At 40.8% G+C, this 15,735-nt stretch overlaps 2 protein-coding genes across 2 annotated transcripts in view; one reads left to right on the forward strand and one right to left on the reverse strand.

Annotated features, from left to right (window-relative positions):
- Positions 1-6,957: 6,957 nt before the first annotated feature.
- On the reverse strand, positions 6,958-9,735 carry LOC119535440. Its single transcript, XM_037837792.1, has 5 exons — positions 9,709-9,735; positions 9,416-9,650; positions 8,465-9,261; positions 8,060-8,167; positions 6,958-7,216 (listed from the first exon to the last, which is right to left on the reverse strand). The coding sequence occupies exons 1-3, from the start codon at positions 9,733-9,735 to the stop codon at positions 8,465-8,467; spliced, it is 1,059 nt and encodes a 352-aa protein (XP_037693720.1). The 3' UTR covers positions 6,958-7,216; positions 8,060-8,167.
- A 432-nt stretch (positions 9,736-10,167) lies between these two features.
- The window catches only part of ITGB8 (integrin subunit beta 8), a 90,898-nt gene continuing 85,330 nt past the window's right edge, over positions 10,168-15,735 (forward strand). Inside the window, exon 1 of the mRNA XM_037836870.1 lies at positions 10,168-10,315. Coding sequence (XP_037692798.1) covers positions 10,189-10,315 — 127 coding nt within the window. The 5' untranslated portion in view covers positions 10,168-10,188. The remainder of the gene's footprint in view (positions 10,316-15,735) is intronic.

Genomic DNA, 15,735 nt, shown 5'->3' on the forward strand with positions numbered 1-15,735 from the left:
GTAAAGCTACATGAGTTGCATATTTTCCATTTGTCCCTTCAGATAACCTCTCTACCCTCTCTGTGTCCCAAGAGTCTGGCCAGTGTAAACTGCATTAATGGACTACTTTGCTTTCTGGCTCCCGTTGGGTTTGACCAATCTAGGGCACGGGCAGGGGTTTGGAGGGCGGGAAGAAATCAAAGACAGAGTGCTTATTTGCTCTGCTTTACCCCTGTTGTTTCACTGATTGGCTGCCTTCTTCCTGTAAGGAGGCCCTCTGTATACAGCTCAGTGCTCATGTGCCTGTGAACTAATTCACCATCACTTGTTCTGAACCATCACTCGTTCCCTCGCTTAAAACCTGCCCAACAGACCTCAATTACCCAGGCTGACTGTGCTGTTTCCTGCCAGGAACTTGACTTAAGAAGCAATTTCAAAAGACACAGCCATTCCTCGGGGCTGGGATCTTAATACGGGTAAAGCTTCTCTCAAGTCCTTTAATTCTTGCTTCTCAGGGTCCTTTGGCTTGTCCTGTCTTCTTCTGCTGGTAATTCTTCTCCCTGTCAAACCCACCAAACAACCCCTTCCCTTCTTAGTGGTTGTCAGAAAGACTTTTCTGATTTTTACATTCCCTAGGGTTTAGGAAATAATAAAAGAGGTATTTTCATAGCTTTCTGGAGAATTAATTGGTACAATACTTTGGAAATGCAGTGTTTTTTCAGCAGGTGTCAGGGACTTTAAAAATATATCTAACTCCAGACCTAGTAACTTCACTTTGGAAACCTGTTCTAAGAAAAGAATCTCAAATTTGGATAGAGATTTATGCAAACATGTTATTAAAATGGTCAAAATTATAAACAATTCATTTCCCATCTGTGCTGGTTTGAATGTATTATGTCCCCCAGAAAAAGCCATATTCTTTGATGCAATCTTGTGGGGCAGACATTTTAGTGCTGATTAGATTGGAATTCTTTGAGTGTTTCCATGGAGATTTGCCCCACCCAACTGTGGGTGAGGACTCTGATTGGATAATTTCCATGGAGGTGTTGTTCCGCCCATTCTGGGTGGGTCTAAGTTGAGTCACTGGAGCCATATAAACGAGCTGACGGACAGAGGGAACTCAGTGCAGCTGTGAGTGACATTTTGAAGAGGAGCTACAGTGAAGAGGGACACTTTGAAGAAAGTACAGGAGCTGCAGATGAGAGATGGTTTGAAGATGGCTGTTGAAAGCAGACTCTTGCTCCGGAGAAGCTGAGAGAGGACAAATACCCCAAGTGCAACTAAGAGTGACATTTTTGAGGAACTGGAGAAAGCCATTTTGAAACCAGAACTTTGGAGCAGACACCAGCCATGTGCCTTCCCAGCTAACAGAGGTTTTCCGCACACCATTGGCCATCTTCCAGTGAAGGTACCCGATTGTTGGTTACTTACCTTGGACACTTTATGGCCTTAAGACTGTAACTGTGTAACCAAATAAACCCCCTTTTATAAAAGCCAATCCATTTCTGGTATTTTGCATTCCGGCAGCATTAGCAAACTAGAACACCATCCTAGGGTCAGTGGTGTCTTTTGGTGGCCCCACCAGCCTCCCTCTCCACTGTGCTCTCTGTCTGGAGATGCCAGCCCTTCTAGATGCCAGCTGCGGTTCTACTGGTCTCACTGGGATGGTTTGGCCAATGGGCGTGGCTTGACAGGAAATTAGAGAATGGGCAAAGAATGAAGTAGGGATATTTATTCTCCCTGCTCCCTTCCTGCAGGTGACCTCAGGTTGGCTATGATTCTTAAACAAAGGTGACAGAGCTTGTCTGTTGGCTCTCTTCAAGCAACTCAATCTCTCTGTGTTTTGGTAACAGGGATTATGCCACATATGTCTGTAAAAGGGGATGATGATTCTTAAGGCATACTTAAAACTTGATAATCTCTGCTACATTGGTTTGAAAAGGGTTAGAGTAACCTAACATATTGGTGCCATTTTTATGGCAATTATATATCATGCTGAAATGAACATCTTTATAAATATTTTCTTATATTTCTAAATCTTCAGAGGATTAAATTCTCAGAAATGGAATGAGTATTTTAAATATTTTAAAAATTTTCCTACATGTTGCCAACTATAAGTTGGAGCCAATTCACCATTCTCCCATAAATGAGTTCTTATTTCAACCCTCTGTTGCTAGCATTGAGTATTGTCATTTTTATGTCTTGGAGTGTTTGATACCAGAGTAAAAATGGTATGTTTTTTTTTTTTTTTTAATTAGCATTTTTTGACAAATAGTGAAGCTAAATTTTTCCCATTTGTTTTTAAGCATTTGTATCTCCTACCCCTGAATCATATGCTGGTACTCTGCATACTAATCTTTTGTAGACTTACTGTTTTCTTATCCATTTTTAAGAGCATGTTATATGGTAAAGATTTTTATCCTTTACTGCAATATTTATAAATGGCTATGGTTTAAAATAATTCATCATCAAATTTATTGATTTGTTCTTTTGAAATTTATCCAATTACTTTTACATTTAGAAAGATCTTACTACCAATGCCAGAAAAATATTAATGTATCTAGTCTCCTGGTTTTATATTAAGTCCTTTAATCCATCATGAATGTATTTTGGAATAATGTAAGTTTTTAAATTAATGTTGTTTCTTTTTCCAAATAGGTATAATTGTCCCAGCACCCTTTATTGAATGATTTCTCCCCTCTTTATTGATCTATGAAGCACGTTTTAGCTATATTAAATTATTACTGTCATTGGTACTTATTTCTGAGCCATCTTATTTACCAAAGCAGTCACCTTTGCTAGTAATATATGTTAATTTAAAAGCAGATTTTAACATCTTTGAGAAAAGAGACTGGGTTTTATTGATGTTACTCTTTTCCACAAGACTCATCATTTTACACATAGTCAATGTTCAATAATTATTTACATATTTATTAAATGAATGTTGAAGTTGATTTAATGTGCCCAACTCACCAAGAATTTCCTACATGTTCAAAGGTCACATTCTTCAAGGTGAAACATGAAGTAATTTCGAAATTCAAGAAGGGGGCTTGGAATGGCAGTATTCCAAGTGTGAAAATTCCATGTGAATTTGATTAGAATAATTTAAATTTTGCAGTGACTTCACTCTCCAGAGGCTATGTGATCATGAGAAAATGCTGAGGGGAAGAATTTTAGTCGTGGGCTCCCTCTGAGTTATTGACATTCAGAAGGGCCTTCGGCTGTGTAATCATGTGCAACTCAGTGCACATACCACAGTGGCTCCACAGATGAACTATGTCGATTGTGGAATGTCTTTACAATGTCCACTGATACCTCTGTTTGGGAGATCCCACTGTGGGTCCTAAGCATTGCTGTACATTTAGAGTATTGAGCAATAAAGCAATAACATTAAAAACTTAATGCACCTTATTACCTTCCTGGATACTTATAACTTCAAACATGTTAAATTTGAAATAAAAGGCAGAATGAACTATATGGTCCCTGTCACATACAATTAAATGAAGCTTTCACAGGGTCGTATATCAAACTGTACAAGGATGACTTCAGGCTGAAAAGATTGTGGAACAATTTTGTTTGATTAAGGAGACATAAAACTAGAATGTCATAAAGAATGCTAGGATTATAGCCTTCTATATAAAGACATACTCACTACATCTCTTAATGTGGGTAAAAAAATTGTATAGTTACCAGAAAAGGAAAATTCTGTATTCAACAAAGCCAATGATATCTAACGTTATTTTTATGCCAATATGCATGTCTTGAAATAAATATTCGTGTGTTTTCAATGTTGTTTATGTTGTGAAATTAAAATATTCCAAGTTGCTATTGCAAAAGCCCTCGGGATAATATATGGTGGATTCTAGCATGTCTCCCCTTTGATTCTCATGATAGTCATATTTGGTAGTTATTTTAATGTCTTTACAAAAAATGAGTAAACTGAGACTTGGACAAGTTAAATAATGTGCCTATGATTCTATAGCTCTTAAGTAGCAAATTCAAGTTTAGTTTTCCAATCTCCAAATCCCTAGTACTTTTCTTCTTTGGGTTGCTTTAAAGTTAGACAATCATAGAATGCAAGTTCACACATGCTGGACACAAGAGATTTAATTTCCAGCAACATTTCTTACTTGTCTTTGTTTAGGTACCTCCAAAAGAGGACCCTGAGATAAGAAAATACCAGTCATTAGGCAAATGAGAGAGGGAAAGAATGCCAATGCAGCATATGTTTGAATCCAGTTGTAAAGTGGGCAACTAGAACTCACACTTACAGAAGAGCTTGGGGAAATGGAGCCCAGTATTACTCAAAATGTTATGTGAGACAGTATCAGTCCTTAAGTTGTTTGAGACTAGTCCAGGACAAAAAACCCAAAAGTTAAAAGTAAACACTTAGAAACTTTTATGGCAATTTGACATTTTTGCAACATCCAGTTTTTAGTAATTTTAAAATTATATATTTTTTATAGAAGCAATGCATGATGGAGTTTTAAAAACTGATCCAAAAATAGTGCGAGAAATACTAGTGTAGAACACAAGGTCCAAAGCGATTCTACATGAGGAGAAGAGAGCTGGGGCATTTTTCATCACTTCCCGTCAGGTCAGTCCTCAATGGAGACAGCTTCCAAAAGTGTTCATTCCCTAGCACTTGAAGCTGTGTGAGACTGGAGGGACATGAGAAGGTCATTATAGCTTCTACTACAGATTTGGTCAGCAAGGAATTTCACAAAGCTACAAAATTAATTTAAATATTATCACATCCCCATGATCATTCTGATAATGTGCTAAAGCCTAAACATAAGGTTGCTACATGCTATAAAAGAAAAACAGAAAACTAGGATTAGACTTGCTACAAATAAAATGTTTCATTCAACAGCATCCCTGAAGATAAATAATATGGCCAAAAACAAAGCATCTGCTGGAGGGAAGTGTAGCAAAATTAAAAGCTGTATAATTATCACAAATCCAATCATATTGCAAAGCAGGTAGCCAGTGGAAGCCAGGATACACTCACTAGTAATGAGCATTTACTTTGGGCATTAAGGGGCTCTGTTCATCAACCTGAAACAATTTTGTTTCATCATGTTGGGAAACAAGTGTTATACTTTCCGTCCAAAGCAGGAGTTCCTCCTCCCCTCTCTCCACCCCCAGAAAGCCAGAGTACTAGTATGTGACTTAGTTGCAGAAAATTAGATGTTCCCAACCAGGATTCTGAATCTTAAGCAAGTGGCTTAAAGATGACAGGATGGTTAGAACGCTGTTTCTTGTGTGTGGCCACTCCCTCTTCTGCTTATAACTCCCTTGGTTTCAGGCCTATTTAATCCTGGTTTCCCAGCCTCTTGCTTAATCTGCAAGCTTCCAATAAATTTCATTTTTACTTATGACAATCAGAGCGTGATTCTGTTATCTGAAACCAAAAGTTGTCACTGACATGAGGTGATCACAAAGAATCAGAGCTCTGATTCAACCCTGCTCAGTAACTTCCTTGAAGACATTAAATGGGTCTCAAGTTTCCACATTTGTCAAATGAGACAAGATCAGCAGTGTGCTTCATGGAAAATTAGTCTGTGAGATATTCTCTGAATAAAGGGTTATCCCTTTGAGAATCCAACTGTATGTTGACCTATTTAAGTTTCTGGAAATTCCTCCAGTAAAGGAATTTGTTTAACTTTAACCTAGCATTTCCGTAATTTAATTATCCAAGTCTTATTTCAGAAAACATTAACATCTCATACAATTAATCATCCACAGAATATTTTGTGAAGAGACATTTGCTCCAGCAGTTTGTTTTTCTTTGGAAATGTACCTGACACTGGAGTCTGTCAACAAGCACTCAGGAGAACGTTACAGAAGCCTCTGTGTTAACCCATTATTGCAGGAATTCTTAAACTTTAGTGTGTATATGAATCATCTGAGGAGCTTGTGAAAATGCAGGTTGTTGGGCACCATACCTCATCTCCTAATTCAGAATCTGGGGAATAGAGCTAAGGAATTAGAGCTAATGAAGGAATCACTCAAGCATAGCTCTGTTGCAAGGCTGTCTTCAGTCCAGAGTATGAGAAACATTACATTATGTAATGCTTCAGTGAAAAGTTCCTTCCAGTGTCTTCTGCTCTTTCTCATGGGAAGAAGTTAGATGTCAATCACAGTGATATATCCCACTGGCCTCACCATTCATCATTTCCTATAAGATACAGATGAAACAATCTCATAGACAATTTGAAACTATCCACTCAAAACCTATTGAATATCTCTGATCCCGATTTCAGAAAAAATATAACATTAAAATGTGAATATGGTTTTAGCTACAGCTATAAAGTCATTTGAGCAAAATCTAGTTAAAGTCTCTATACTTAAAGGAGCAGTCTCTCAGATGTCTCTCTCATGCCTGCTATCTGCCTATAACTTATTTATTTATTGCCATAAACCCAAATAGTGATAAATAAAAGTTTAAGGAGTAGGGAAGAAAGTTAGTGCATCTAATTTTACAACTTATTAGAAACTTGAAGAATTTGATGAGAAGGCTGAAATTAAGAGCTAAAATGTTATTTTTAGACTATCTGTGAATTCCATTTACTCTCATTACCGCAAATGATGAAAAATTAGCTGTCAGAAATTTCAAAGCGAGACACCAGAGTATGAATTTATTTTTTTTTTTTTAAAGAGGAATTAATCAAGTCACGATCTTTTGGAACATCTCTTTTTTCTGTGTTAGAATCTCTCAGGTAATATGAAGAAGATGACAATAATGAATTACTTCACAATATTCCTGTATATCTTCTTACAGGAAAAAAGATGCATTGCGGTTACTACTAATATTTATTGGAAAGAAGCAAACTTGTTCCAGAGCCGCTATTTACATTTATGGTAAGAAAACCCCACAGGTGATTTTCTGGGTTTCAGTAGAATTCACTTTTATCTAAATGTTGGCCAAATTATACAAGTAATTTGTAAATAACTTGCAAGGATTACAGTCTCACATCAAGGATATTCAGTCTTATTTTATTTCTATGCCAGAACTAAACTTTTAACAACTGGGAAGTGGTAATAAATGGAGATGTGCTTCACTAACTCTATAAAACTGGTATCTTGACATACATCTACACAGGTCTCTTGAAACAAAATGTAGAAATCTTTCTTTCTGAAGGGCTTCAAAACTTTCTGAAACAGATTTATAAGCTTCATCGTATTCCTCTTGCTGCACAGGTGGTCTGGCTTAGTATATGGACTACATCAGCACCTAACAAAATAGAGTCACAAAAATTAATGCATACCTCATCAATATTACAAAAGTACATCCATTAGTATTTCTCTATATTCTATTTAATACTGTCATTGTCATTTCAAATCCAGCATCGAGAGTTCAATTTTAACGTATGTCATGAAACTCTGACATAATAATGTTTAGTGGATTAACAAACATTTCCTCCTGGGGAGTGTGGTTTAACTTTTTTCTTTATTGCAGCACTGCACTATCTCAAGGGTAGCTGTGTTCCTGAGGTCTGTGAAATAATCTCTGGAAAACATAAATGCTGCCCAAAGGAAGAATCCCTAATCAGAGCTGGAATGTGTTCATCTAGTGGTCCTAGTGTCTGGTCCTCATCCCATCCTAGCCACTTTCCAGGCCCTTCATTTTAAGGCCACCAATACAAAAGCACAGCTGCTCAAACATGGAACTAAGTAAAGAAAATAAATAATGAACTGGAGCTGGATTTAATCCTGTCTATTTACAGTACATTGCCTGTAGTGTAATTGTGTTTACAAGTGTCAAGTTTTAAGGTTTGGATCATGCATTTGACCTTTCTAAAGGATCTGATTCGTAGATCCTGGGCACTTTTAATTTTCCAACTGGGTTCCTGGTTTGCTTAGCTAATTCTGTGGGCCCCAATGTGCAGTCCACACCTGAAATGGGGGAGTTTTGGATGCTGTGGTTAATTAACCAGGTACTTTCCATTCGCTCAATTAACAATTAGAAAACAGAAAGAAAAAGAGAGCCTCCTACTTGATTTTTCACTCCAAATGTGGAGACGGAAACGATTAAACAAGAAAGAAGGAAGGAAATTCCCGCATATTTCACTTTCACCTGGCTGGACCGGTCTGATAACTGCTAAGAGGCGAGTGCTCTATTAAAGAGGTCGGCTAAGCTGCTGGTGGAGGGAAGAAAGGTCAAACTTTGCAACCACTGCTGCCCCTAGAGGACAAAGAGAAGACACCAGGTGGTGGTGTTCGGTCCCGGGTGGGGGGCGGGGTTCCCTCCCGCGGCCTAGCGTGGTAGTGACAGAACCGGAGGAGGCAGGCTGCTTTCCCACCAGTTGCCCAGCAGAACACCCATTCCCCGCTTTGCACCTAAATGTCTCGGCTGAAAGCAAGCAGCAGCGTCCTCCCACCTCCTCTCTTTAGCTTCTCTCTCCCCGCTCCGCCGCAGTCTGTAACGTCTTTGTTCCGTTTATTGGGAAGGTTTCGCTTAAGGTCAGAACACGCACTGTACCTAGCAAAAGCCCAAGGCCACCTCCAGACCGGAGAAGGAAAGCAGGGCTGTCCAGCTCATCGCCAAGGCTCCGAGTACAGGAGCCGCGAGAAGTTTCGCCAGCAGCTCGGGGTACAGCCCCTGCAGACTCGCCCAAATCTCCTGGGGAGACGCCGGACGGCCTTGGGTTGGGGCAGAGGGCGAATTCCTAACTCTGCAAGCAAAGTGGGGAGCGCGCTCCCTCGGAGCAGAGGGTGTTGGGGACGGGGAGAGACCCCTAGACTCTACTTTGTATGCTGCAGATGCGGGGCAGGGAGTATCTCCGAACAAAGGAGCGCACTGCGCGGGGGTGAGAGGCTGAGGTTTGCATGCAGCTGCCACTCGTGCTGAGCGAGTCTCCATACCAGTTAGGCGAGCGATAGGGTGCAAAGATTCCGGGAAGAGAGGGAAAGAGAACCCGGCTCGCGATTCCTGTTGCGCGGCTACACATGAGGAGTTGTTGCGAACGATGGGAATGGCAACTATCAGAGCCAAGGGGGTTAAAAAGAGCCAGAGTGAGCAAAACAAAGAGCGAGTGTGGGCCGCGGTGACTTCATGCCTCACCAATGTCCCGCCCACGCTGCTCGAGCTGTTGCTGCTGCTGCTGCTGCTGCTGCCGCCTGGGCCGTCGCCGCGCCTGCCGGCCGCCGGGGCAAAGCTCTGAGTAGCGTGGGGCGGTTTCCTAGCAACTCGCGGTCCCGAGCGCGCCCAGCTACCCGTCGGTCCGAAGACCCCCGGGGTGCCGGGATAGGACCACCCCTCCCCCACCCGTCGCCAGCCTCACCTCCCTAGCATCCTCGCCCAGTGCGCCCCAGAGCGCGCCAGCTGCGGGGGCCCTGGGCGGCGGGACCGTGCACTGGGGTCAAAAGGACGAGGGCACAAAACCCCCGCCCCGCGAGGCCGGGCTCCAGCACCCCTGCGGAACCTCCCCACCCGCGCTCACGGCCGTCCCCTCCACTCCAGGCCAAGCAGTGAGCTGCGATGCCTCGCGCTGTGCCGGCGAGCGCCGGCGGGCGCTTCTAGGGCGCTCCGGGAGCCGCCTCCCCTGGCTGCTGGCACCCCGAGCTTCCTCCCTAGCCAGCCAGGACGTCGCCGCCTCGTCTTTGCCCGCTGCTCGGCTGAGGAGGCTGCAAAACTGCAACTCTGTGCAGTTGCCCTCCCTGCCCACCTGTGGAAGAAGCTCGCGCTGACTGATGCGCCATCGACCTTTTCCCCTTCGGCCTCACCGGCGTCCCCTCCCACAGATGAAGCATCACCCAGTGAATGTACTTTAGGGTGGTATTTCCCCCCGGCTTCGGGCTTTGTTTGGGTTTGATTGTGTTTGGCTCTTTGCTAAGCTGATTTATGCAGCAGAAGCCCCAGCGCCTGGAGAGAAACAAAAGCTCTTTTCTTTGTCCGGGAGCCGGCTGCCGAGTCCTCGCTCGCGTCGCGGCCGAGGGCCATAGGCAGTCTGAGGAGGTGCTTCACGCGGAGACAGCGGGGGCCGCCGGGCCGAGCTGGGAGGGTCGCGCGGGCCCTGAGATGCCGAGCGGTGCCGGGGCCCGCGTACCTGCACCGATTGCTAGGAGCTGCGGGATCCGCCCGCCGGGCCTGCGGGTAACGTCCTAGCGAGTCTCGGCTCGCGGGCCCGGAGGTGCGCCCCGGAGGCGCAAGCGCGCGCTGGGAAAGAAGCGAGGCGGCGAGCGTGGTGCTGGCTGCTTTGCATTATGTGCGGCTCGGCCCTGGCTTTTTTTACTTTCGCATTGGTCTGCCTGCAAAACTGCCGGCGAGGTCCTGCCTCGGTTCTCCGGGGAACCTGGGTGTTTTCAGTGGTTCTTGGACTGGGCCAAAGTGGTAAGTGGTTTTTGTTTGATTGATTGTTTTTGTTGTTTGTTTGTTTTTGTTTCCCCCCTCTTTTCTTCTCCAAAGGTCTCTGGGCTGGCATTGAAATCTGCCTGGCCAGAACATCCGGGCCAAGTAAGTAGCCGGTGTCAACCTCGGTCTGTCCTGGGAACTTCAGAAGCGCAGTTGTATGGCAGAGTCCGCCTTTTCAAGCAGCCCAGGGAGGCCAGGTGTCAAGCACTTCCGCCCTGGACTGACAGCAATAACTAATTATACGAGAAGACACTGTTCTTTGCTCCTGGGTTGGGGAAGCAGTAATAAAATGGAAGTTTGGAAGGAAGGTCTTATTTGCAGAACCCAATTTAGGGAGTTCAGTCAATGCTTGAGATATCTGTACGGAATTTGCTCTTCATCTGTCTAGTATTTGGAACCACTAAACACTGTCTTGCATCTGACTCAAGGTTGTGAATGAATTGGCTCTCATTTTTTTAAGTCCACAACACAAAAGGATGCAGCTTACAAGTTTCTTCTACCATACTGCTCAGCCTGAATGAATTAAGCAAACAGGAGGCATGTATATTCTTGTTTTAAGTCACCATCTTTCAGGTGTTTTGCTTGTTTGTTTTGGGTTTTGGGGTTTTTGTTATTGTTGTTTGTTTGTATGTTTAAACTTTCCTAGGTAATTGATCCCTCACAGAGATCAGTCCCTGAGACTGAAGCGAACGAACCCTTGACCGGAATTAATGGCTTTCAGTTCAGACATGCCGTTTTGGTCAGAATTACCATAGATTCGGAAGTTTACCTCTTTATAAAGTTTATTCTCATTTGTAAAATGGGGACAATACCTTCTCTCCCTAAATCACAAAGGGAAGCTCAAGTGGAATAGTGTATGAGATATTTGGGACTTTTGAATTATATGCAAACATAATGTGGTACCATTGGATCATGAACAAAAGTAAAATATACAAGCAAGGGTGATAATCATCCATTTAGGATGAGTTCTTACTGGTTTTAAATATAGATCAAACATTTATTTTTCCCAATGCAGTGGTTATTGCCATGATATCTATCCATATATCTATCTATCTATCTATCTATCTATCTATCTATCTATCTATCTATCATCTATCTTTCTTTCTTTTTATTTAATTTGACCTTATCTGTGTTTAGTGGTCATTGAGTCTTTAAACTCTATCAGAGCCTTTCTTTGCTTAATAATTGCAGTTGCTTTGTATACTTAAAATTTACTCCTACACTTTAAATTGAAGTGCCAAGATTCTGCCTGAAGCTAATTAAAACACTCAAATCATAACTTTGTAAAGAAGGGCTTAAAATGGAAACACCCAACTAGCTCCACTTAATTGTTGCCTGTGTTTGTGTCAGGGAGATTTACCCATTTATGTAAAATAGGGGCAATTACAGTAAATTTTTATCTTGTGGTTATTTTGTGGCTTATATGTTGATTTCAAAACATGAAATTCAAGGCAAAGGAAAAAGTAGCATTCACTATGATGCATTTGTTGCAGCAGATTTTCTGCAAGCATAATCCCATTCTATTCAAGAACAGGTGACATGTTTTTCTAGATCTAGCAAACATGTACACATACAATAGTAAAATGATAGGCTTGTGTTAACAGTATATTTCGTACTCAATACATATGCAAAGGAAAAAATCCTACTTACCTCTAGATGTGTCTAATAATGATAATATATTGTTTTATGCAGTATATTTTGTAGATTAGTCAAATTCTCATGTGATAGCATTGTTTGCCCATCAAGTGAATACAAATGATTTGAAGCAAATATTATGAATAGGCCTCCTTGCACCTGCAGTTGTGAAAAGGGAGTGCTTATCTGAAATCAGAACAAGCCATCTTATTCCCAGTCTCTGTCAATATGCAAAGGTTTCTGATGTACACTGGTTTGCATTGTAGTTAAAACATGCAAAAAATTTAAATTATAGCCAGTACAACTCAGAAAATTAGAGATCAGCATAAACTGTTGTACTTTTGCTATATAGCTACAAGTCTAAAATTATATGTCTTCACAGTACAAATTAGATGCTTAAAGCAGAATAGAAATTTAGGTATCAGTTACAAAGGAAACCGTGTTCCCTTGCTCAGTAGTTTACACCAAGGAAACGTTGAAGGCAATAAAGCCGTACAAAAAAAACCGTAAAACGTACAAGAATAACATAACTTTAATTTTTGAAGTAGAATGTATAGGCCTCAAATACATAATGGACTCCTAACAACAAATATATACTGAGTAGGGAGGATGTTAGTAACAAAATCTGAACATTTCTGATCTAGGAAAAGGCTTTGGAGTTTGTTTTTCAAGGTTCCCTGGTGGAAATTACCAACTAGAGAAACAATAAAAGTATAAAATGGTTAATGAGTAACTGCAAAACACTGAAGAATACCTAGCTGGTTAATATTTAAAGAGTTAATGTAGCAAAACTGTTGTTTCCACATTTTCTAATTTTGAAAGATTGAAAACCTTTGTTACCTAAATTTTTATATAGCAATATGAATAACAAATTTCAGAAATTACCATTTCTTTAAAAAGTGGTAACATATACCACTTTGTAATATCTCCCATCTTTAAAAATAAAAATAAAAAAGACAAAGAGAAAAATTTATTTCTTGACTTCACATTTGCCTACAGCATTATTAAAATGAAATGTCACTTTCTGTGTATAATCAACCATTTCCACTTTTAAAATAACAGTCAACCAGAGTAGTGTTGTTTTGTGACTGTAGTGTTACTTTATCTCAAAAGATAGTCCATAGCATAAGACCTTTCTGAAGTACTTATGAATATATTTAAGATTAAGGACACTTAAAAGAAACCAAGTTCCATTAAAAACCAAAAATCCAGTCTTCCCAATTATTTGCAAGAATAGGCATCCAAATTAATTGTCTTAAAGCAACTGAAATATCTTCTGATTAGTTAAAGAATCATCTATGCCTACAGTATATGCTCAAAAGTCAAGTAGCTGATAGGAATGGAAGAATTCCAGAAAGATTCCTGTGGTTCCAAATGGCTCCTTCACCTATTACCAAATTCTCTGAAATGTCACCATATACTAGATTCTTTTGGGTTAAGCATGGTATTAACCCTATGTTTCTTTTAATTTTTTAACTTTGTATTATGGAAATTTTCAAATGCCTACAGAAGCAGAGAGAATGATACAAGGAATGCCATGTGCCTATCACACACCGTCATAAATTATCAGTTCACAGCTAACTTCTTTTATCTCTGTCCCCACTCAAACTTTCTCCTTCTCCAACTGGATTATTTTTTTTTCCTTTATTAGAGGAGTTGAGGGTTTACAGAAAAATCACGCATAAAATACAGGATTCCCATTTACAACCCCATCATTAACACCTTGCATTTGCATTGATGTGGAACATTTGTTGCAATTGATGACAGCACATTTTTATAATTTACTCTTAACTATAGTCCGTGGTTTATCTTAGGGCCAACTGGATTATTTTGAAGCATATTCTTCATGTCATTTTAACCTAGAATATTTTAATTTAAAATACTGCTGGAGGATAAACGCACTGTCATTAACCCAAAAGCATGGATTTTTTTTAGCTGATCACTTTCATAGAAATTTAGGGCCACAAAAGTGTTCACAATATATAGAGATGAATTACAGAAGACAGGGAGAAAAGGAAAGACAAACCCAACCCAACCATTTACTTCTCAATCATTCTATTATGGTTGTATTAAAAATATTTTTCTTAAAAGAATGCATATGTAACAATTTTTGTAAGCATTTATATAAAGAAGAAAAAATAATATGAATATATCTGCTTCCCCAGACAAAAGGTTAATTGCTCTATCCCAGTGGAAACACCATAGGTATACCATGTTTGAAGTTTCCATTTTAAGGATTGCTCCTCCTTTCACATCATCAGTTTTTCACCTCTCTGCTGGATCATTACATCAAATCCATACACATTGTAATATCTTCCATCTTTAAAAATAAAAAAGAGAAAGAGAAAAATGTATTTCTTGACTTAACATTTGCCTACAGCATTTGCTCTATTTCTTTCTCTCCTTTCTAGCAAAAATCCTTGAAAGCGTGTCCATGCTTGCTGTTTCCAATTCCTGTCCTTACCTTTTCTTTGAACCCATTCCAGTTAGGCTTTCTTTATCACCTCTCCAATTGTATAACTCTTTTGAAGATCAGTGACCTCCCCATTGTCAAATTCATTGGTCAGTTCTTAGTCTTCATCTTGCTTGACCCATCATCTGTCAGTGAGCAGACACTGTTGCCCACTTCCGTCCTTCGAAACGCTTCTTTCCTTGGCTTCCTGGACACCACAGTCACCTGGTTTAAGCTCCTCCATCTGGGATGTTGGTTTTTCTTCTTCTCCCAACTTCCTAATGTAGGATTGGCCCGGGGCTTAGTCCTCAGACTTGCTCTTCCCAATATATGATCACATCTACTCTTGAGGTCTTAAATACCCTTTCTGTGTGGATATCTCCCAAATACATATCTCTAGCCTCACCTCTACTCTGATCTCCAGAGGGTACAGCAAACTGCCAACTCACATCTCCACTGGTTATCTAAAGGCAGAGTCAACTCTAACACATTTAATAACAAACCCAGTTTTCTTCTCCAAGCCTGCTTCTTCTTTCACACTTCTTCTTTCATGTCCAGACTAAAACTTTGGAGGCATCTTTGATTCTGCTCTTTTTCTCACACCCCACAGTCCTTTCTCTACCTCCACTGCTACTGCTCTGGTCCATGCTACCATTTTCTGCTCCAACTATTAAATAACTACTTACGGGCCTCCCTGCTCCTCAGTGCAGCCAGACTTCCCCTTTTAACATGTGCATCAGCTGTCTTCACTGCTTTGCTCAGTCTTCCCTATGGCTTCTCATTTGTCTTAGCTAGGAGACCAAAGTCTTTACATGGCCTTTGAGATCTTATATGAGCTGCTTACTGCCTGCTGATTTTCTGTCCTCATCTCTTTACCCTCTTTCCCTCCCTCACTTTGGTCCAGCAACTCTGGTCCTTGCTGTACCTTGGATGTGCCAAGCATAATCAACCTCCAGGCTTGAACACACTGCCTGGAATGCTCTTCCCCAGATAGCTTTCTAACTTCTTCTCCCTTGCTTCCTGCAGGTGTCTATTCTAATGACCTTCCTATCAATGTTTTTTAGCCCCCTTACCCTGCATCTTTTTCCTTTATGGCCCTTAGCATCCTCCTCACATATTTCTTTGTTTACTGACGGTTTCACCTCTTCCTAACCCCACAACTAGAATACAGCTCATGAGGGAAGGCACTTTGTTCTGTTTAGTAGAAACATGCTGGCCATGTAAAAGGCCCTCAATACACGTTTGTTGAATGAATGAATGAGTAGATTTCTTTTCAACTTTGTCATCAGAAAGATTCCCTGTTTATTCCAAG

The sequence above is a fragment of the Choloepus didactylus genome, chromosome 5, assembly GCF_015220235.1.
Source record: "Choloepus didactylus isolate mChoDid1 chromosome 5, mChoDid1.pri, whole genome shotgun sequence".
NCBI classification, from domain to species: domain Eukaryota; kingdom Metazoa; phylum Chordata; class Mammalia; order Pilosa; family Megalonychidae; genus Choloepus; species Choloepus didactylus.

Excerpts from the sequence above, each read along its gene's own strand:
- LOC119535440 (XM_037837792.1), bottom strand. The coding sequence starts at position 9,735 with ATGCTTCATCTGTGGGAGGGGACGCCG. Across the intron at positions 9,651-9,708 it reads ATCTGTGGGAGGGGACGCCG|GTGGGCAGGGAGGGCAACTG; the intron begins GTGAGGCCGAAG and ends CTTCTTCCACAG. Across the intron at positions 9,262-9,415 it reads GGGGACGGCCGTGAGCGCGG|GCTGGCGACGGGTGGGGGAG; the intron begins GTGGGGAGGTTC and ends TAGGGAGGTGAG.